The following is a 22,179-nucleotide window of genomic DNA, read 5'->3' as shown; positions in this document are numbered from 1 at the left end:
TGTTATAAACAAAAAAAAAACAAGGGAGAGCATCAGTGCATGAAATGCTCCGATGCAAATATCAGGGGGGCTGCCTGGGTGAAAATGTGGGTAAGTCTGGGTTCAGCTCTGAACCCGGACAACCCCTTTAAGGTCACACATATTGGGACCACAAGAAAACCTCTTGTTTGTTAAAGTTGAATCTGTCAAAAGAAAAACTATTGTTTAAATCAAGTTTTTAAGTTAAACATTTTAGAATTTTTGATTTATTTTTTAAAATTTTCCATGTCTCCATCTTTATTTTTAGAAAAATCCTAAAATCAAGCAGTCTTTGCACTGGCCACTAGGCTTAAAATGTCACTGGGTTCTTTGAGCAGGAGGGGAGTTTTCTAGGCATGCTCTGTGACCTGTGCAGAGGTCAGGAGGGAGCAGATAAGCTGTGATATCACCTATCGTGACTGGTGGATCCTGTGCTATTTATACAGAGGTGATATTTGTCATTGTAATCCTGACTGTGAAGATAATGAGGTAGCTACTGAAAAGTTACCCCTTAAAAAACAGGAACTTTTGACTTATTTTAGGCCTAGTGGCCAGTGAGAAAACTGAATGTTACATTTTTAAATAGTGACATGGAAAATTAAAACAAAAATCACCAAAAATGTTTAAAGGGAACCTGTCACCAGGATTTTGGGTATAGAGCTGAGAACATGGGTTGCTAGATGGCCGCTAGCACATCCTCGGTACCCAGTCCCCATAGCTCTGTGTGCTTTTATTGTGTATAAAAACCGATTTGATACATATGCAAATTAACCTGAGATGAGTCAGAGCTTGAAAATATGACTCTTCTCTGGTCACACAAGTAAGATATGACTCTTTTATGTTAATTTGCATATGTATCAAATCAGGGTATTTTTACACAGTAAAAGCACACACAGCTATGGGGACTGGATATTGCGGATGTGCTAGCGGCCATCTAGCAACCCGTGTCCTCAGCTCTATACCCAAAATCCAGGTGACAGGTTCCCTTTAACATAAAAATATGATGTAACCAATAGGTAACATTCTTATGACACATTCCCTTTAAAAAGCCCACAATTGATATTTACCACCTATCCACAAGATGAGTGATAAATGTCTGATCGCTGGGGGTCCCACCAATCACCAGAACGGGGTTACCGAGTCCCTCCCCCGCTGCATGGCCACAGTAAGGCGGAGTTGGAATTGATTAGCAGTCAGACAAGTGCACTACTTTCAAAGTCTGTGGGACTGATGGAGACAGCGCTCGGTGGATTCTGTCAGTCCTATAGACATGTCTGACCAACGCTGCATTCAAACTCCTCCTCACTGCGGTCATGCAAGGACTTGGGATCCCTGTGTAAGTGATTGCTGGGGCCCCCACCAATGAGACAATTATCCCTTAAAGGGGTTGTCTCATCTCCCCATTACTAAGGCGGGATGAGACTAGGCCTTGACCCGGGAAACAGTGGAGCGTGCTGGTGCTCCACTGTTTCAGTAGCTCCCATTGCAGTGCAGTACAGATAAGATAACCCCTTTAATCGGTGGACAGGTGATAAATGACGTTTGTGGGAATATCCCTTTAATCCCTTATCAAAAGAATCAAGAAGGTATAACTATTTATTGGCTATATTAAATGCCACCTACCCCCACCACGAAGACCACAGATACTGAATGCATATTGATAGCATATGCCATCAGTGTCTGACTTGGGCTACTTTCACACTAGCGTTAATATTTTCCGATATTGAGATCCGTCATAGGGTCTCAATCCTGGAAAAAAAAACGCTTCCGTTCTGTCCCCATTCATTGTCAATTAGGACAAAACGTAACTGAACAGAACGGAGTGCTCCAAAATGCATTCCACTCTCATACCGGAGAGCAGCATGCTGTGGTTTGCTTTCTGTCCTGGGATGCGGAGATAGAAGTCAATGGGGACGGATCCGTTTTCCCTGACAACAAAAAACGGATCTGTCTCCCATTGACTTTCAATGGGGTTCATGACGGATCCGTCTTGGGTATGTTAAAGATAATACAACCAGATCAGTTTACATAACGGATGCAGACTGTTGTATTATCAGTAACGGATCCAGTAAAAACATAGTGTGAAAGTAGCCTAATACGGGTCCGATCACTGGGACCCCCTCACCGGCCCCTTCGTCTTTTGTAGGGATGGTTAGACTCCTCCGCAATTTGAACCCCACCTATCAGGCATTTATGGAATCCTAAAAGAATAATAATAATAATAATAATAATAATACAAAGATTGGACTATTTTAATTAGTAGTTGACCCACCACCACATTTAGAAGCAGGTTACTAATGGTTACTCAGTGTTTTACATACCCGGCTGAAAAAGAAGAGGATGCTGCTCTATTAGTAAAGAGACACGCATGCATTTGGCTTATTGTGTCATTCTATCCAGTGTGAGGTGCCATGAATACATACAATCCGCACCCTATGACATCTGCATTACAGGCAACGGTTTTATGGAACTCCAGATACACCTGCACAATGCATGAGGTCTTCGCACATGGCACTTTATACTAGGTGGAAGACTACTTCACAACTATATATACTTGAAGAAAAGAAATGCATCATATTATGGGCACAGGGAAGGGCGAGGAATAGCTAAGCAAAATTTGTCAATGGAGCCCTGCATGGTACATGATCAGACCGACTGTGTGAGGCTCCAGGATCTGGGCCAAATTCTGGAACTATTTCTGCCCTTTTTACAAATTCCTGGGAGAAACACAGTAATAACTTGTATGATACTGACTTCTCTAGGGCACTCCGTACATGCCGCTAATTTCATTTTAAGGAAGCATACAGATATTTGTCATATTCAGTAAGAATTCCGTATCACAATAAATCTCTAGAATAACTAACATGATGGCATTTTTCAGCATTGTGGTGACTTTACGTTATGCCACTTTGGCATGAAGCCCAACCAAAGAAAAGAAAAAAAAAGATATTTAATTAGAACATTTTCTATTTAATACTCCTCAGATTTCATTTTCAGTATAGGTCATCAGCATCTGATTGGTGGAGGTCCGACACCCGGAACCCCCGCCGATAAGCTGCTCAAGCAGGCAGCGGCACTACTGCGATCGGCCTTCTTGCTGCTTTCCAAAGGCCAGTGATGACATGGCCTAGGAGCAGCTCTATAGAAGTAAATGGAGCCGAGTGCGATACCAAGCACAGCCGCTAGATAATGTACAGCGCTGTGCTTGGTGAGCAAGGAGCGTTGGTGCCTTCTCAAACAGCTGATCAGTGGGGGTCCCATGTGTCGGACCCCCACCGATCAGATACTGATGACCTATCCAGAGGAGAAGTCATTAGCATTAAAGTCTTGGAAAACCCTTTAAACATATACAAAATCCAGCTGCGCTGATGATTACATCAGTAATGTCTGCATCATAGCCATAAGTTACAATACATGCATTACTCATGTTACTATACATAAAAAAGGTGGACTGTAGGGCATGCACTCACCTCTGCGTTATAAAATTTTGTCTTGACATCAAGAGGTTTAAGAACCTGTATTAGGAGAGAAGACATACAGTGCTCAGGCCACCAGCTCCTCCATGTCACTGAAAGAACTAGAACTTCTTAAACAGAATTCCACGAAAATGTATCACCTGCCCACAAGATAGGAGATGAACCACGGATTACACGGGGTCTCGCCGCTAGGACCCCCGCGATTCTGAGAATGATGGGTCCTCGAGCTCCCTTTCTGGACGGAGCAGTAGTGTACAAGTCAGTCCACCACTCCATTCACTGCTATGGGACTGACGCAGACATTGCTCCATCAGTTCCACAGAAATGAACGAAGCGTCAAAGAAGTGGCGCTCGCCATTTATAATTCTGGCTTACAACGCCACACACCATGCCCTCCTACAAGGTCTAAAACAGATAGTGTACAGTAGTATGGCGTTCCAGGTTTTTAGGGGCACAGCAAGCCAGAATTTGGGCGCACTAGCTTTAGTAAATCTGCCCAACTGGCTTCTCCCTGCACCCTTCCGTGTGACTGCTAGCCTATCATTCACTACGACGAGTTACAAGTGACCAGCTCCTACTAGCCAACAAATGCACAATATGCTTTTGGGCTACTAAGAGAATGGACTTTACATTCGCCATCCTAGTCTAATGAGAGAACCCCTATCAGTAGTAAAAGGGAGGGGGGGGGGCCCTCACAAAACTTGTTCAACGGTACAACCCCTTTAATTTTATACTGATCCATCTACGTATACGACCAGCAATGGTCCGATAAGGATGCTATGTTCTTCTGCCTAAAGCTTTTAATCCACATTACTGCATCCAGGAAGAATCCAAATAACGGACATTTCTGCGCTTCTTACCTGGAACTTGAAGAATTTCCGGAAGTACATCTTCTCCCCAGTCTGTGTGGTATAGCTTACGGCACACACTAATCTGAAACACAGAACATACAATCCAAGGGTTCCCATCATTCACCAGACACACAGGGCTGGAGTAGGCACTGCGGTTATACTCACATGTGCGTACCGATTTCTTTCACTTCATGATGAATGACGTCATCTATACAACTGTCTGGTCGGAGCTCGGAGACCACGGCACTGGACGCCGACAGGTTTAACCTCTGTGAGCTTGTCTGGAGATCTGCCTGCAAAGAAGAATGTAGCTTCTGTTCAGTCATGTATGTGAATGGACGAGCAGCGTAAGGCTTCCTAAAAAATAAGATCCAATGGCACCCTAACCATCATTTACAGTGTGACAGACAGGCCTGTAAAGGGGTATTCGAAGGGGAACTTGAAAGAAGGTTGCAGGGTTATTACACAGCAAGCAACAGTACAACGCTATAGGCGGGTTTACACTGCACGATGTAACAGCCGATTGTCGGGAAGTAAGCGTCCCCTCCCAACAGTCGGCTGCTCGTTCAGTGAAGAAGACAGCGCATTTATATGCAGCGATCACCTCCACAGTGAGAACGGGGGATCGCTATTGCCATCGCTTGTCCTTATACAGCTGCTCTTTTTCTGGGCAGCAGATTGTGCGGTGTCAGCAGCAATCGGCTGCCCAGAAATGATCATTTACATGCCTGCACCACCTCCATACTACATCCTAAGCATGTTTAATTACATTATGTGTCACACTGTTGCCCCCTATATGCTCCCCCTCTGTGCAGCTACAGCTGGGGACTACAACTCTCATCTTGCAGGACTGACATCTATTCCTCTGGCTCTCTAGAATACCTCACTTTAGTTCCCAGTAAGACCCTCCTATATCCCTTTGTGCTGGAGCTGAGCATGCTCGACCAGCAAACTGAAACTCAATGACAGGTCATAACCCTAAGCACAGAGCTATGAACATCCCATTTTGGACTGGTAAGCGGTGAGTGATTATGTGGGAAACTACTGAAAAGATTTAATTACTTTATACCGAGGACTGTAACGCTATACTGCATACTTTCAATAGGAGTCACGGTTTTTTAACTCGCAATGCCCATTTAATTTTCTTCAAGCACCAAGGCCCCAGTACAACTACAGCTTCAGAACCCCCTATAGTCACACCATGGCTGATTCTTTCTTTTTCCCTTGCGGTGGTGTGAACAGGCGCTTGGATTTGTCAGCACTCCTACAATTCAGCAGATCAGCACCACTCTGAACCGAATTCTCCTGAGTTGACCTGACTTTCTCGCCATTAAAAAGCGTATAAATATCCATTGCTTCATCAAAGCAGGCCATAAAAGTCCTATATCATCCAAACTCATTGGTCAAGACTCAATTTGTCAGTAAGCTTTCCAAAAAGGGTTCATGCAAATGGAAAAAAAAACTCCCTGTACTGCGCACACAGAAATCTATGGGATCATACTGTACATTCAAGTGGCTTTGATTCTCCACAATGTGCCTACATGTCTAGAATCCCATGGTAGGCACATTGTGGGGCACTGGAGCTTAGGGCCACACACGGTGACGGTATTATGTAATGACCATGAATTAACTGATGCAATGGATGTTAGCTGCAGCACATAATGCCTTAGTGTAATGTATATATATATATATATATATATATATATATATATATATATATATATATATATATATACACACACACACACACACACACTGAAAAATATAAACGCAACACTTTTGGTTTTGCTCCCGTTTTGCATGAGCTGAACTCATAGATCTGAAACATTTTCTACATACACAAAAGACCCATTACTCTCAAATATTGTTCACAAATCTGTCTAAATCTGTGCCAGGTGTGGCATATCAAGGTGCTGATTAGACAGCATGAATATTGCACAGGTGTGCCTTAGACTGCCCACAATAAAAGGCCACTCTGAAATGTGCACAGTTTTGCCTTACTGGGGGGGGGGGGGGGCTGGGGGGGGTGTCAGAAAACCAGTCAGTATCTGGTGTGGCCACCATTTGCCTCACGCAGTGCAACACATCTCCGTCGCATAGAGTTGATCAGGTGGTTGTTTGTGGCCTGTGGAATGTTGGTCCACTCCTCTTCAATAGCTGTGCGAAGTTGCAGAATATTGGCAGGAACTGGAACACGCTGTCGTATACGCGATCCAGAGCATCCCAAACATGCTCAATGGGTAAAATGTCCGGTGGGTATGCTGGCCATGCAAGAACTGGGATGTTTTCAGCTTCCAGGAATTGTGTACAGATCCTTGCAATATGGGGCCATGCATTATCATGCTGCAACATGAGGTGATGGTCGTGGATGAATGGCACAACAGTGGGTCTCAGGATATCATCATGGTATCTCTGTGCATTCAAAATGCCATCAATAAAATGCACCCGTGTTTATTGTCCATAACATACGCCTGCCCATACCATAACCCCACCTCCACCATGGGCCACTCGATCCACAACGTTGACGTCAGCAAACCGCTCACCCACACAACACCACACACACTGTCTGCCATCTGCCCTGAACAGTGAAAACTGGGACTCATCCGTGAACAGAACACCTCTCCAACGTGCCAGACGCCATCGAATGTGAGCATTTACCCACTCAAGTCGGTTACGACGATGAACTGCAGTCAGGTCCAGACTCTGATGAGGACGACAAGCATGCAGATGAGCTTCCCTGAGATGGTTTCTGACAGTTTGTGCAGAAATTCTTTGGTTATGCAAACCGATTGTTGCTGCAGCTGTCCGGGTGGCTGGTCTCAGACGATCATGGAGGTGAACATGCTGGATGTGGAGGTCCTGGGCTGGTGTGGTTACACGTGGTCTGCGGTTGTGTGGCTGGTTGGATGTACTGCCAAATTCTCTGAAACGCCTTTGGAGACGGCTTATGGTAGAGAAATGAACATTCATTGCACGGGCAACAGTTCTGGTAGACATTCCTGCAGTCAGCATGCCAATTGCACGCTCCCTCAAACATTGCGACATCTGTGGCATTGTGCTGTGTGATCAAACTGCACATTTCAGAGTGACCTTTTATTGTGGGCAGTCTAAGGCACACCTGTGCAATATTCATGCTGTCTAATCAGCACCTTGATATGCCACACCTGTGAGGTGGGATGGATTATCTCGGCAAAGGAGAAGTTCTCACTAACACAGATTTAGACAGATTTGTGAACAATATTTGAGAGTAATGGGTCTTTTGTGTATGTAGAAAATGTTTCGAGTTCAGCTCATGCAAAATAGGAGCAAAACCAAAAGTGTTGCGTTTAAATTTTTGTTCAGTGTATATAATAACATATATAATATAATATATACATAACAATACATTGTTAGGGTTCATGCACACGTGTGCCGGCCGGGTCCGCTATATACGAGACCTGGACGTTTTTGCACCGTATCACGGATGTGGACCCATTCAAGTGAATAGGTCCATAATCCGAAAGGTCCGGTACAGAACGGAGGCACGGAACACCACGGAAGCACTACAGAGTGCTTCCGTGGGGTTTCTCTCTGTGCCTCCGCACCACAAAAAAAAAAAATTGGGAACCTATTCAAGTTGAATCGGTTTGCATCAGTCTGTGGAAACCACACGGATGTGAATCGCAGTCCCCAATGCACGGAATGGCCGGCACACATTTGTGTGCATGATCCCTCATAATGTGACATACATCAGCCACTAAACAGTATATAGGCTATGCTACAGTGTTCTAACCTCTACGTCTAGAAATCACTGACATTGAAAACACAATACAGAAATCCGGGGTGTCGGAAACCTACCTTGACTTGTATGTCCTTAACTGTATGAGTGCTGTCATTGTGTACACTTATGTAGCTCGAAAATGTTTCACCCAGAAAAATATTTCTATTAGAAGTAAAAGTAAAATATAACGTTAGAAGAAGAAAAGAACCACATGTAAAAATATGTTGTGCCTTTCCTTTAAGACCAGTAAAACATACTGGAAAAGAAATAGAAGAGGATAAAAAAAAACAAAAAAAAACAAAAACATAATAAATGCCAAAAGCGATAATATAATGTCCAGTCTGTTTTATACGATAATCACCAGGTCACAAATGGAATCACAAATGTTCCAGGATGCCCTAGATTCAGGATGTTGTTCCCAATCTGCCCACACTGAACTATTCCTCCAGACGCCCACATACATGGCCAAGGTGCATGGTATGTTTTATGGGGAAGGGGAATAAGGGTCCCTTTTACACAGATCGATGTGTCAGGCAATTATGGGGAATGAACCAGATGTTCCTAAAAACTGCCTGATCGCCAGACTGGCCAAGCGTGTCTCCAGACCTAAACTCTATTGAGCATCTGTGGGGTATCCTCAAACGAAAGGTGGAGGAGCACAAGGTCTCTAGCATCCACCAGCTCTGTGATGGAGGAGTGGAGGAGGATTCCGGTGGCAACCTGTGAAGCTCTAGCGAACTCCATGCCCAAGAGAGTTAAAGAGGACCTTTCACCGATTCTTACCCTATGAACTAAGTATACAGACATGTGGAGCGGCGCCCGGGGATCTCACTGCACTTACTATTATCCCCGGGCGCCGCTCCGTTCTCCTGCTATGCCCTCCGGTATCTCCGTTCCCTAAGTTATGGTAGGCGGAGTCTGCCCTAGCGCTGGCCAATCGCATTGCAGAGCTCACAGCCTGGGAGAAAATAACCTCCCAGGCTGTGAGCTCTGCGCTGCGATTGGCCAGCGCTAGGGCAGACTCCGCCTACCATAACTTAGGGACTGGTATCTCCGCCTACTATAACTTAGTGAGCGGAGATACCGGAGGGCATAGCGGGAGAACGGAGCGGCGCCCGGGGATAACAGTAAGTGCAGTGAGATCCCCGGGCGCCGCTCTACATATCTGTATAGTTAGTTCATAGGGTAAGAATCGGTGAAAGGTCCTCTTTAAGGTAGTGCTGGAAAATAGTGGTGGCCACACAAAATATTGACACTTTGGGCACAATTTGGCCATTTTCACTTAGGGGTTTACTCACTTTTGTTGCCAGTGGTTTAGACATTAATGATGGTGTGTTGAGTTATTTTGAGGACACACCAAATCTACACTGTTATACAAGCCGTACACTGACTACTGTACATTGTATCAAAGTGTCAGATCTTCAGTGTCCCATGAAAAGGTATAATAAAATATTTAGTAAAATGTGAGCGGTGTACTCACTTCTGTGAGATACTGTACATGCAGCAATCACTTGTCCTCATAGAAAATAATTATTCCAGGGCAGTTTAGACCGATCTGCTGTACAGGAACAATGACTTTTTGGTGCCAGCAGAAAGACACGATCACCCGGCGTGCAGGCGTCTGGTGATCGCTGGCATGTTACACAGGTCAACTATCAAGAACAAGCATTTATACAACCACTCATCCCCAATAATCAGTCTGATTATCGGTCCCTGGGAAAGTAATGATCAGATATGATCAAATCCAACATGCCTAATCCTTGTTCTCCCCCGAACATCTGCCATCAGGAGACACCCCATTCCCCCAGTAGACAGTCTGTCAGCTGATCTCTCTGCAATTTACAGCCAGGCTGTCTTCATCTAATGTGTACGGGCACCGCTGGTTGTAATGGGGTCAATAGGATTATTCTGATGAGCTAGAATGTTAAAGGGGTTGTCCCACGAAAAAATATTCTACTTTTGTAATTGCATGTAATTAAAAATGTATTATAGCTACTGAGTTATTAAAAAAATCTATCTGTATAGCGCCACCTGCTGTTTGCTCTTTTTCTTATTTCTCTGTCCTGCTCCCTGAGACGGAAGCACATGCTCAGTTCAATGCTTCAACTGCCACCAGTAGCAGCAGAAAGGACACAGCCCCTAAAACGCCAGCTTGAAATAAATCTAGCAGGACAGTTGGAGAAATGAATGTGGAGATCTCTGGATCCATGTGAGGTACAGGGCTGGTTCTAGCTTTGTTAGAAAGAGGTTGTCATGTACTAGATTATGTACGATTTAAATTTTTTACATCATTCATTGGATAACCCCTTTAAATTCACGACAAGGAACAGCACATTGTTCAGCACAGCTCAGGCCATGTTCACACCATGTTTGGGGAATAAGGGTACTTTCACACTAGCGTTATTCTTTTCCAGTATTGAAGTTCGGTAAAGGGTCTCAATGCCGGAAAAAAACGCATCAGTTTTGTCCTAATGCATTAGGAGTGGAAAGCAATCAGTTCAGTATGCATCCCTTGTACGGTACTTGACCGGACAAAATCCCGGAACAATACTGCACTTCCCGGATCCGGCATTCATTTCCATAGAGATGTATTAATGCCGGATCCGGTACCAAGTGTTCCGGAAATTGCTGCATCGCCGGATACAGTTTTACGGTGTGCCCATGCGCCAGGATGTAAGAGGAGCGGGTTTCTCTTTTGATCTTTGAAAAAAATTGAAATACCGGATCCGTTATTCCGGGTAATACAGATCCGGTATTTCACTGGATCCGGAAAAAAAGGATATCGGTTTGCATACTGTTTGCTGGAACGGAACTTCCTGCCGGATTCTAACAACACTAGTGTGAAAGAGGCCTTAGTCTGACATATCACATGAAGACACACAGGTTACATTACAGAAATAGTAGCAGGAGTTACCCAAAGTTCTGTGGTAACGTCAGCATCTCCCCCAGCATTAATATTTCAGCTCCTTTCACAGTGGAAGGGTCTTCTTTCATGAGATTATTAAAAAGATCACCTATGAGCAAAAGCAGCCAAAACATGGGGATATACCCCGCGATCAATATATTTTATAAGGTGCATGAAACGTCAGAATCAACATCAAAAATAGACATAGGCAAGAAATGGGACCAGCCATAAGGAACTGCTTGATCATAGTCTAGTGCCACATGTATGGCACCGTTTATTGTTATAAAGGGGTTCTCCGGCCTGTACCCAAAATGCCTCTTTCAGTTAGACCCCCATCCAGATGACCGAATGGCCGATCGTGTTGCAGACCGCAAACAGCAGGTCCCCAATACACGGGCACCAGCCGTGTGAACTTCGTGCTGCAGACCCGTTGACTTGAATCAGCTCGCAATCCACAACATACGGCATTGCGGACATTGTGGTGTGGAGGCATGGATTGGAAGCCCATGGGTCGGTACCTCCGCACCACGAAAGAGAGAACATGTCTTAAATTTTGCCATATATTGCGGACCTATTCAAGTTCACTCGGCCGGTGCTCGAGTATTGCGGACACGCGGTTTGTGGTCCGCAACACGGGCATGGCAGCCATATGTAGGGCTGAAACGATTACTCGATTGAATCGAGTAAATCGACACAAAAAAAATCCTCGATGCAAATTTTTTGCATCGAGGATTCGTTTGTGTCATGTGACCACGGAGCGAGAGTGAAGCGCGTGCTATTACTCACCGCTCCGTGGTCACCCGCTTCTCCCGGACAGTATAATAACAGCGCAGCTCTCAGCGCCTCCCTCCAGTGGTCACGTGACCCGCCTCACATCCCCATCATTTGTACCACACCATCTCAGGCAAATCTGCAGCCAGCTCTGCCTGGGGTCCTGGCGCTCCGGATTGTGATAACTGTGGCATATCTGGGTTTGCCCCATGTGCACAGATGCAAGGTCTTAAAAGTCCTTTTAGTTTTAGGCCCCTTGCGCCCACACTGAATCTGGACCTATTAATTTCAATTAGTCTGTGTACATGAGCGCTGTTTTTCATGCATCACTTGTGCGTTGCGTGAAAATCGCAGCATGTTCTATATTCCGCGTTTTTCACGTAACGCAGGCCCCATAGAAGTGAATGGGGCTGCGTGAAAAACGCATCGCATCTGCAAGCAAGTGCGCGTGCGATGCATTTTTCACTGATGGTTGCTAGGAGATGTTGTTTGTAAACATTCAGTTTTCTATCACGCGCGTGAAAAACGCATCAATGCGCATTTCACCCGCGCGATAAAAACTGAACAACTGAACGCTATCGCAGACAAAACTGACTGAACTTGCTTGCGAAATGGTGCGAGTTTTCCTGAACGCACCCGGACCAAATCCGTATCGTTCGTGCGCAAGAGGCCTTAGTGAACACAGGTAAGATATTACAATGTGTGCGCATATTATACAGATCCATTAATTATACAGATCCAAAGAACCCCTTGAAATGTGATTAGGCACTGTGAAAAAAAACACTTAAACAGGAACAATTACCTGGAAGGTCCCGTTCTTCACATGTTACTGGAATATTTGTGAATAAGGTTGGCTTCGTAAGACGCATCACTGAAAAAGAAAAAAACATGGTTTACTCATCTAGGGTTAATTTCTGGTGAGGTAATGCCCAGGGGAGCCAGGTACATCATGATCTGATGCTCCTAGAAAAGAGAGGCACCTATGTATCAGGCCAGTGGCCATAGGTGCCCTCCTGAATTCAACTGTATTGCTGTCCTCAGAAGCCATCATGGCAGTCTGGGCTGAATGGAGAAGACGAGGAACGAGAACTTCTATATCAGAGGGGATGTCGCCTGATATATGAGTTATGTAGCGCTATATTCTCCTGTATGCCGCTGGGCAGTATTTCTGTTGGGGAGAAATACTACTGGTATTGTCGGTCCATCCTACTTGTGCTGGGCCCTTCCTACAACATGGGGCAACTTTAAGTTCCCAGTCTGCCCCATGGGGGTTTAAGCATTATATACTCAGAAAATTCCACCCATAATCATCAGGTAATCTGTAGTAGTTAAGGGGGACACACACGCTGCAGATTTTATAATCTGCTATGTGAATGTGGTTTTGTAACATCCCATTAACTGATTTGTGGTGCAACAAACAGTCCCCAATGAATTACAATGGGTTCCACCACTAATGTGAACACGGCTTTGAAGTTGGCTGACATTTATCACTCACTCAGCTTAAGAACACATACACATTTAAAGGGGTTACTGGGAGTTACAAACTGATGACCTATCCTTAGCATATGTTATAATTAGCGGGGGTCTGACTCTTGGCACACATAACAATCAACTGCTTAAAGGGGTTGTCCGGGTTCAGAGGTTAACCGGGACATACCCTTATTTTCACCCAGGCAGCCCCCCCTGATGTTGGCGACGGAGCATCTCATGCTCCGATGCGCTCCCTCGCCTTGCGCTAGATCGTGCAGGGCACGGGTTCTTTTGTACAACAACATACTGCCGGGCGGAAGCTTCCGCCCGGCAGTGTGTTCGGTGACGTCACCGGCTCAGATGGGCGTGCTTTAGCGCTGCCCTAGCTGTTTTACTGGCTAGGGCAGCGCTAAAGCCCACCCATCAGTGCTCAAGTCAGGGGGGCTGCCTGGGTGAAAATGGAGGTATGTCTGGGTTCAGGGCCCCTTTAAAGGGGCCACTGCGCTAGACAAGCACTGTGACCTCTTTGCAGTACACTGGGCACCACGCTGTATATTGTATAGTGCCAGTGCATTGATATTACAGCTCAGACCCATTCTCTTGCATGGCACGAGGATATGCCCCCATTGTCTGATAGCTGCGGGTCTCACCTCTGGGGTCCGGGGTCCTACAGCCACCACTTTCCCGGCTCCATTCTTGGCGTAGGTCCCAGAGGTGGAACCCGCACCTAGCAGACAATGGGGGCATATCCTAGTGATATGCTCCCATTGTCTGTGATGGGAATACCCTTTAATCATGATTGGTATGATATTCACACCACTTGGTATAATATATAGTAAGAGTCTGTTACGTATTTTGGTGCTTTACATGAAGTAAAAATTGAGTTAGCCTAGGTTTACACCTGCAATTTTTTGCAGCATAATCTTTTTTTAGAAGAAAACCTGGAGGTACTGCATGTGTATGGCCAGCCTCAGCCTTGGACTCTTACGCTGAAATCCAAACCCTGATGCTCCAGAAAGTCTTATGATCTAAAGGCTGACTTTGCAGGTAATTCCTATGTAGAGGAAACTCATACAAGGCACTTACTAATGTACTGTTATTGCCTCCTTCACTGGCTGGATTCATTTTTCCATCACATTATAAACTGCTTGTTTTCAGCAATCCAGCAGTGGTGGTCGTGCTTGTACACTATAGGAAAAAGCTTTGGCCTCTCTGGTGGCCGGGACCATGGGAGCACAAAAAGGCACACATGCGCAGCAGCTCCCATCCCGCTAACCTCCATCTTTGCTGCAGCGGCGGTCATAACTAGTGCCGAGCGAATTGAGCTTTGGATCCAAGATCCAAAGTCGATTTGCTCAAGACTTTGTTTGAATGCTATACAGAGATCAGTCTCCTTACAGCATTAAAATGTATGGGCTCCGGTGAGGGAAATTCATTATCACAGACGTCTCGCGGGACTTCATGAATAACTTCGGGATTAGATTTTTCAATTTTAAAACGGGGATATGAAGTTGGCTTTGGTACCAGCCGGTACAGAGGCAGACTTTGAATTCCTGTTTTAAGATAGTTTTAAAGTTTAAATATTGAACGCCGAAGTTATTCACTTCAGGGATAACTCCGTTCACCTCGCCGGGGCCCATACATTAGGCGCATCCGTCAGCAGTCGCCTAAACTGAAATCTCAATCAGATAAATATAGTGGGCCTGCTGCCATCTCAGGAAAGTGGCAAGGGCGGCATAGAAACACCACTAGCCGCTAAATTTGGGTGCAATGGTGTTTAAACGGTTGCAAACATGAGGCGGAAAAAGAGTCATTCCCTATAGGTTGTGCAAGGGGGGTCATTCATCAAAACCCTACACCAGAAAAGTGGAGTAAGAGTCACCAACAGTGGATTGGTTACTGTTTAAGAACTATTGGCGTAAACGTTTTTGCACAAATTGCCTTTTTACGCTGTCCTCACCGCATTTTGAAAGGGGGCCCTGGTGCAGGCAGTTTCTCAGCTGCAGGCTGGTGTACATTTCATTCTAGTTGTGTGGACTGCCGGAGGAGAGCAAGAAAGGCGGAGAAATCGCTGCTCTGTCGATGCCCGGTATCATGTGCTGCCCTCACCAGACTACTGTTATGGTATCGGGGCCTTTGGGCCTGTTTGTCTAGGTCTACATGATGACTCCGGCCAGCGATTGCCGTGTACTGCTGCCTGAATAGGGTCGTGGTCACAGCAACCTACAAGCACAAAGTGACCTCATTACTTTCACTACACCGCAGGCTTCTGACGTGTGATGTGGCCATAGCTGCTGTGTAGCCCTAGCCTTCAGGAGCGTTTTAAGTATACACTGGACGTATGCACCAAGAAGACCCCTGGTGTGTATAAGTGTACCTATAGGCCTCAAGAGTGTCCGTTTCTGTTCTGTCAGCATGGTATACAGTTTAATTTGACGGTTTAGAATAGCAGTCAATGAAGATACTCTATGCAGAGTCACACAGAAAAAAATAAAATAATATATATATATATATATATATATATATATATATATATATATATATATATATATATATATATACACACACACACATATACACTGCTCAAAAAATTAAAGGGAACACAAAAATAACACATCCTAGATCTGAATTAATTAAATATTTTTCTGAAATACTTTGTTCTTTACATAGTTGAATGTGCTGACCAGGGCTTTGGAGTCGGAGTCGAGGAGTCGGGGGAAATTTTGGGTACCTGGAGTCGGCAAACAATGCACCGACTCCGACTAAATTTAGATTGGAATAAAATAAAAAAAAGCAAGTTTAAATGTCCCAATTCACAAAAAGTTATAATTAATGACTTCTCTACTGTAAGAATAAAGACCAATGCATGCAGTGCCTCACGTAACCGCAAAACGAACACGTTAAGTGACCGCGAAGAAGCTTTTCATGTGCTTCACTATATGGCACGCAACGCACAATTAGGAGCTGCAATACTTACACTTTCCATAGTGTTGTGTTCTGCTTTTACAGGGAACGCAGCGTCCATGTGTAACCTAGCCTCTCACTGATAAGGGATTAAATTAATATGTTTTTTGCAGGACTAGAGACACTTGTAGAAGTGAAGGGAATGGATAGTCAATAGTTCAAGACTGAAGCTGTAAACCATTGGAAAAACTGTTGTCATTCAGCTAAGGCTATAAAAACTTGTAAACTCCGATTGTTAGCTTAAACTTTAAACATGACTATGGGATTCTCCTAGGAAAATCATGTTTTAGAATAAATGCCCCTTCCTGGATCCTCCCACTGCCCTATCTTCAGCAGCAGATAAGCACACAAAGGAGAAAGCAGCAGCCCAACTACCTCTCTGCTAGAAGAGCTTAGAAGAACTTGTGTTTGTCTTTTGCTTAAACTGTGCAATACAGTAGACTGTTGGCTTCCCAGCCAGTAGTCCTGTGGTAGGTTGCGTTTCTTTCCCTCAAGGAATGTATAAAATACATTCGCATATTAATACAGAGGAGTCGGAGTCGGGGAGTCGGAAGTACATAAAACTGAGGAGTCGGAACATTTATCTACCGACTCCACAGCCCTGGTGCTGACAACAAAATCACACAAAAAATAAAAACTGGAAATCCAATTTTTTAACCCATGGAGGTCTGGATTTGGAGTCACCCTCAAAATTAAAGTGGAAAAACACACTACAGACTGATCCAACTTTGATGTAATGTCGTTAAAACAAGTCAAAATGAGGCTCAGTAGTGTGTGTGGCCTCCACGTGCCTGTATGACCTCCCTACAACGCCTGTGCATGCTCCTGATGAGGTGGCGGACGGTCTCCTGAGGGATCTCCCAGACCTGGACTAAAGCATCTGCCAACTCCTGGACAGTCTGTGGTGCAACGTGACGTTGGTGGATAGAGCGAGACATGATGTCCCAGATGTGCTCAATTGGATTCAGGTCTGGGGAACGGGCGGGCCAGTCCATAGCATCAATGCCTACGTCTTGCAGGAACTGCTGACACACTCCAGCCACATGAGGTCTAGCATTGTCTTGCATTAGGAGGAACCCAGGGCCAACCGCACCAGCATATGGTCTCACAAGGGGTCTGAGGATCTCATCTCGGTACCTAATGGCAGTCAGGCTACCTCTGGCAAGCACATGGAGGGCTGTGCGGCCCTCCAAAGAAATGCCACCCCACACCATTACTGACCCAATGCCAAACCGGTCATGCTGGAGGATGTTGCAGGCAGCAGAACGTTCTCCATGGCGTCTCCAGACTCTGTCACGTCTGTCACATGTGCTCAGTGTGAACCTGCTTTCATCTGTGAAGAGCACAGGGCGCCAGTGGCGAATTTGCCAATCTTGGTGTTCTCTGGCAAATGCCAAACGTCCTGCACGGTGTTGGGCTGTAAGCACAACCCCCACCTGTGGACGTCGGGCCCTCATATCACCCTCATGGAGTCTGTTTCTGACCGTTTGAGCAGACACATGAACATTGGTGGCCTGCTGGAGGTCATTTTGCAGGGCTCTGGCAGTGCTCCTCTTGTTCCTCCTTGCACAAAGGCGGAGGTAGCGGTCCTGCTGCTGGGTTGTTGCCCTCCTACGGCCTCTTCCACGTCTCCTGATGTACTGGCCTGTCTCCTGGTAGCGCCTCCATGCTCTGGACACTACTCTGACAGACACAGCAAACCTTCTTGCCACAGCTCGCATTGATGTGCCATCCTGGATAAGCTGCACTACCTGAGCCACTTGTGTGGGTTGTAGACTCCGTCTCATGCTACCACTAGAGTGAAAGCACCGCCAGCATTCAAAAGTGACCAAAACATCAGCCAGGAAGCATAGGAACTGAGAAGTGGTCTGTGGTTACCACCTGCAGAACCACTCCTTTATTGGGGGTGTCTTGCTAATTGCCTATAATTTCCAAATGTTGTCTATCCCATTTGCACAACAGCATGTGAAATTGCTTGTCACTCATTGTTGCTTCCTAAGTGGACAGTTTGATTTCACAGAAGTGTGATTGACTTGGAGTTATATTGTGTTGTTTAAGTGTTCCCTTTATTTTTTTGAGCAGTGTATATATATATATATATAGGCTTGAGAAAGGCTCATGTATGAGCCGAAACGTCGCTCTGTGCCACTTTATTGGTGAATAAAGTTTCTTCACTGACTATTTGGAAAGTCTACAGGAGTGCAGTCCAATTTTTTCTTTCTATACTAGTGGGTAAGCACCTATTCCCATACTTGGGCTCTGCACCTATTCCCTTCTCTTTTTTTCTTGGATAGTGCTGCTGGTGTTTTTTTCTTTTATGTATGTATATATATATATATATATATATATATATATATATATATATATATATATACACACACACACACACATAAAGTTTGGACACACCTTCTCTTTCTTTATTTTCATGACTATGAAGGCATCAAAACTATGAATTAACACATGTGGAATTATATACATAACAAACAAGTGTGAAACAACTGAAAATATGTCATATTCTACGTTCTTCAAAGTAGCCACCTTTTGCTTTGATTACTGCTTTGCACACTCTTGGCATTCTCTTGATGAGCTTCAAGAGGTAGTCCCCTGAAATGGTCTTCCAACAGTCTTGAAGGAGTTCCCAGAGATGCTTAGCACTTGTTGGCCCTTTTGCCTTAACTCTGCGGTCCAGCTCACCCCAAACCATCTCGATTGGGTTCAGGTCTGGTGACTGTGGAGGCCAGGTCATCTGGCGCAGCACCCCATCACTCTCCTTCATGGTCAAATAGCCCTTACTTTCAAAGTTTTCCCAATTTTTCGGCTGACTGACTGACCTTCATTTCTTAAAGTAATGATGGCCACTCGTTTTTCTTTACTTAGCTGCTTTTTTCTTGCCATAATACAAATTCTAACAGTCTATTCAGTAGGACTATCAGCTGTGTATCCACCTGACTTCTCCTCAACGCAACTGATGGTCCCAACCCCATTTATAAGGCAAGAAATCCCACTTATTAAACCTGACAGGGCACACCTGTGAAGTGAAAACTATTTCAGGGGACTACCTCTTGAAGCTCATCAAGAGACTGCCAAGAGTGTACAAAGCAGTAATCAAAGCAAAAGGTGGCTACTTTGAAGAACCTAGAATATGACATATTTTCAGTTGTTTCACACTTGTTTGTTATGTATATAATTCCACATGTGTTAATTCATAGTTTTGATGCCTTCAGTGTGAATCTACAATTTTCATAGTCATGAAAATAAAGAAAACTCTTTGAATGAGAAAGTGTGTCCAAACTTTTGGTCTGTACTGTATATATATATATATATATATATATTTTGACATGGCAAATGTTCCTAACTCCCGACATAAACCTCTGATGTCCACTACAACTCTGCCGCGGTGTGAAGCGCTGGCACAGTGCGCGGTATATTTCATGCAGTATAATAATAAATCCACCTATAAATGTCTTCAGGTTAAAAAAATAAATTTAACATTTTATTTCATAAAAAGTGCAGGCATTTCAAAATTCATATTAAACGCTAGGAATACAATTAATAAAGCAATCAAGACATCATGGAACGAACTACAGCAGGAGAATTACAGAATAATGCCCCAGAGATAGCGAACAGATGTGGACCCCAATAGAATGGGGGCGTGCACACGCTTTCCAAAAAACACGATCAACATCAGTTCTCACGTTGCTGTGATTCTGCCAAGACTGCGCAGACACGCAGATCAGTGGTAGACTATACCTAAAAGAAGTCTGATTGTTAACGGGGTTTTCTGGTCCTTTATATTGATGGTCTATAATCAGGATAGGCTGTCAATATCTGATCTGTGGGGGTCCGACACCACACACCCCTGTTCCGCAATAGAACTACACAGCCCCACCCATCGTGTAGTGGACAGAGGTGGTTACTGCAGCGCTGCTCTCATTCACTTCGCGGGGATCAGCTCTGTCCACGACACAATGGGCGGAGCCATGTAGTTCTGACACTGGAGCCACTGCAGAACAGCAGGTCGGCGGAGGTGTGGGGTGTCGGACCCCCGCCGATCAGATATTGATGGCCACAGTTTAGTAGGACTTTACCAGGCGGCCATTATCAATAAAATTGCTTGCAATTTGAAAACCATGTGGTCGTAACATAAGAAGCCAGACTAAGGCTAGGTTCACATGGAGTATTTTCAGTACTAAAATAAAACCTGATGTGCAACCCTTATTGGATTTTTTTGCATGCGCCGATTTCCTGGCGCGGTTTTTAACTCTTTTTTTTGGTTGTGGTTAAATCAAGGAATTTCATTCCTGCCCATTTTCAACAGTTAGGCCCCTTTTACACGAGCGAGTATTCAGCGCGGGTGCAATGCGTGATGCGAAAGCATTGCACCCGCACGGAATCCGGACCCCTTCATTTAAATGCGTCTGTGTACATGAGCGGTGGTTTTCACGTATCACTTTTGCGTTGTGTGAAAATTGCAGCATGTTCTATATTCAGCGATTTTCACGCAATGCTGGCCCCATGTGAGCCCAGCGTAAAGGTGGCCAACTTCTTGGTATATGTCATTTACTGAGAAGGAATGTTATGTTACGATATTCCTGCCTTTCCTTTACGTGCAATTCTTTTTCATTTCATATTCTATCGCAAAAAGAAAAGTATAAAAACACTTTATTTCATCAGGTATAACCAATGTATTTTATATATCGGGCTCGGCCATAAAACTGCGCTTGTGCTGTTTTCATTCTGTATGCAAACGGATACTATTTGTAGACGGATCCGGATGCGGATCCGTCTCATAAATGTATTGCAATACCGGAGCCGTCTCTCCGGTTGTCATCTGGAAAAACGGATCCGGTATTTGTCTTTTTCACATTATTAAAGGTCTGCGCATGCGCAGACCGCAAAACCAGATCCGTTTTTCCGGAACACTTAGGGCAGTTCAAAGTAAAATAATGCTGGATCCGGCATTCCGGCAACTGTTTTGGAATTTTGGCTGGAGAAAATACCGCAGCATGCTGCGGTATTTTCTCCGTCCAAAACCCGTACAGTGACTGAACTGAAGACATCCTGATGCATCCTGAACGGATTGCTCTCCATTCAGAATACATTAGGATAAAACTGATCAGTTCTTTTCCGGTATAGAGCCCCTAGGACGGAACTCAATGCCGGAAAATAATAACGCTAGTGTGACAGTACCCTTACTTGCGGATTTGATGCAGATCTCGCCCTTGCATTGAAAAGGATAAAATCCGCACAAAGAACGGACATGCTGCAGATTTCATCATCCGCACAGCTGGGCAATTTCTACATGGAACGAAATAGCAAAGCGCACATGAGACTTGTCTACAATCCTACACTTTGCTGGTACTGTACCACGCTGCAGTTTTTCTGCCTTTGGATAACTGCATACGTTGCGGACGGCACACCGTAGCATGTGGGTTTTCGTGCCGGAAAAAACAAACAAACAGTGTCATACCGCACCAGTAAAGTGAGCGAGATTTGCCAAATCTCATCTATACTTTGCATCATTTTTCTATTTGTATTTTGGGATCTGCAGCATGTCAACTGTGTGTGCGGCTTTCCCGTGTAGATCTCACCCTTTGCAATGCAAAAGGTGAGATCAGGACAAATCCACATCAAAATTTGCAACTAACATATGGGGATTTTGAGCTGAAATGCAAAGAAATCCACAAGGAAGATCTGCATGTAAACCCGCACCCATGTGCAGATAGACTTAGGGGGAAAGAAGGAGCAGCATGTTGGCTTTCAAGGCGATGGTCAGGCAGCCTCCATCCCTCCATTGTAAAAACACGCACGCTTGACCAATAGGATGGAAGATATAGCTGCCGGCTGAACGAGCCGCTGCCCAAGAGCTACGAAAAGTGTATGGAGACCTTTCACTCTGTCCGTACTAAAAGCAGTATCTGGATGGGCTCATATGACAAAGCTTCCACTTTTCAGCTGATACAA

The 22,179-nt window shown here is 44.8% G+C and overlaps 1 protein-coding gene across 4 annotated transcripts in view; it reads right to left on the bottom strand.

The window, feature by feature from the left end:
- Nucleotides 1-22,179, bottom strand: part of TRAPPC13 (trafficking protein particle complex subunit 13) — a 45,856-nt gene that overhangs the window by 18,188 nt on the left and 5,489 nt on the right. For all 4 annotated transcript variants that reach the window (XM_040421340.1, XM_040421341.1, XM_040421342.1 and 1 more), the window contains exons 2-7: nt 12,584-12,652; nt 11,020-11,119; nt 8,183-8,267; nt 4,511-4,638; nt 4,355-4,427; nt 3,489-3,533 (exon numbers count right to left, since the gene is read on the bottom strand). In XM_040421340.1, coding sequence (XP_040277274.1) covers nt 3,489-3,533; nt 4,355-4,427; nt 4,511-4,638; nt 8,183-8,267; nt 11,020-11,119; nt 12,584-12,652 — 500 coding nt within the window. The remainder of the gene's footprint in view (nt 1-3,488; nt 3,534-4,354; nt 4,428-4,510; nt 4,639-8,182; nt 8,268-11,019; nt 11,120-12,583; nt 12,653-22,179) is intronic.

Source organism: Bufo bufo, chromosome 2 (assembly GCF_905171765.1).
Source record: "Bufo bufo chromosome 2, aBufBuf1.1, whole genome shotgun sequence".
In the NCBI taxonomy this organism is placed as follows: domain Eukaryota; kingdom Metazoa; phylum Chordata; class Amphibia; order Anura; family Bufonidae; genus Bufo; species Bufo bufo.
The sequence above is the reverse complement of the archived record's forward strand: the minus strand, read 5'-3'. Positions and strand labels throughout refer to the sequence as shown.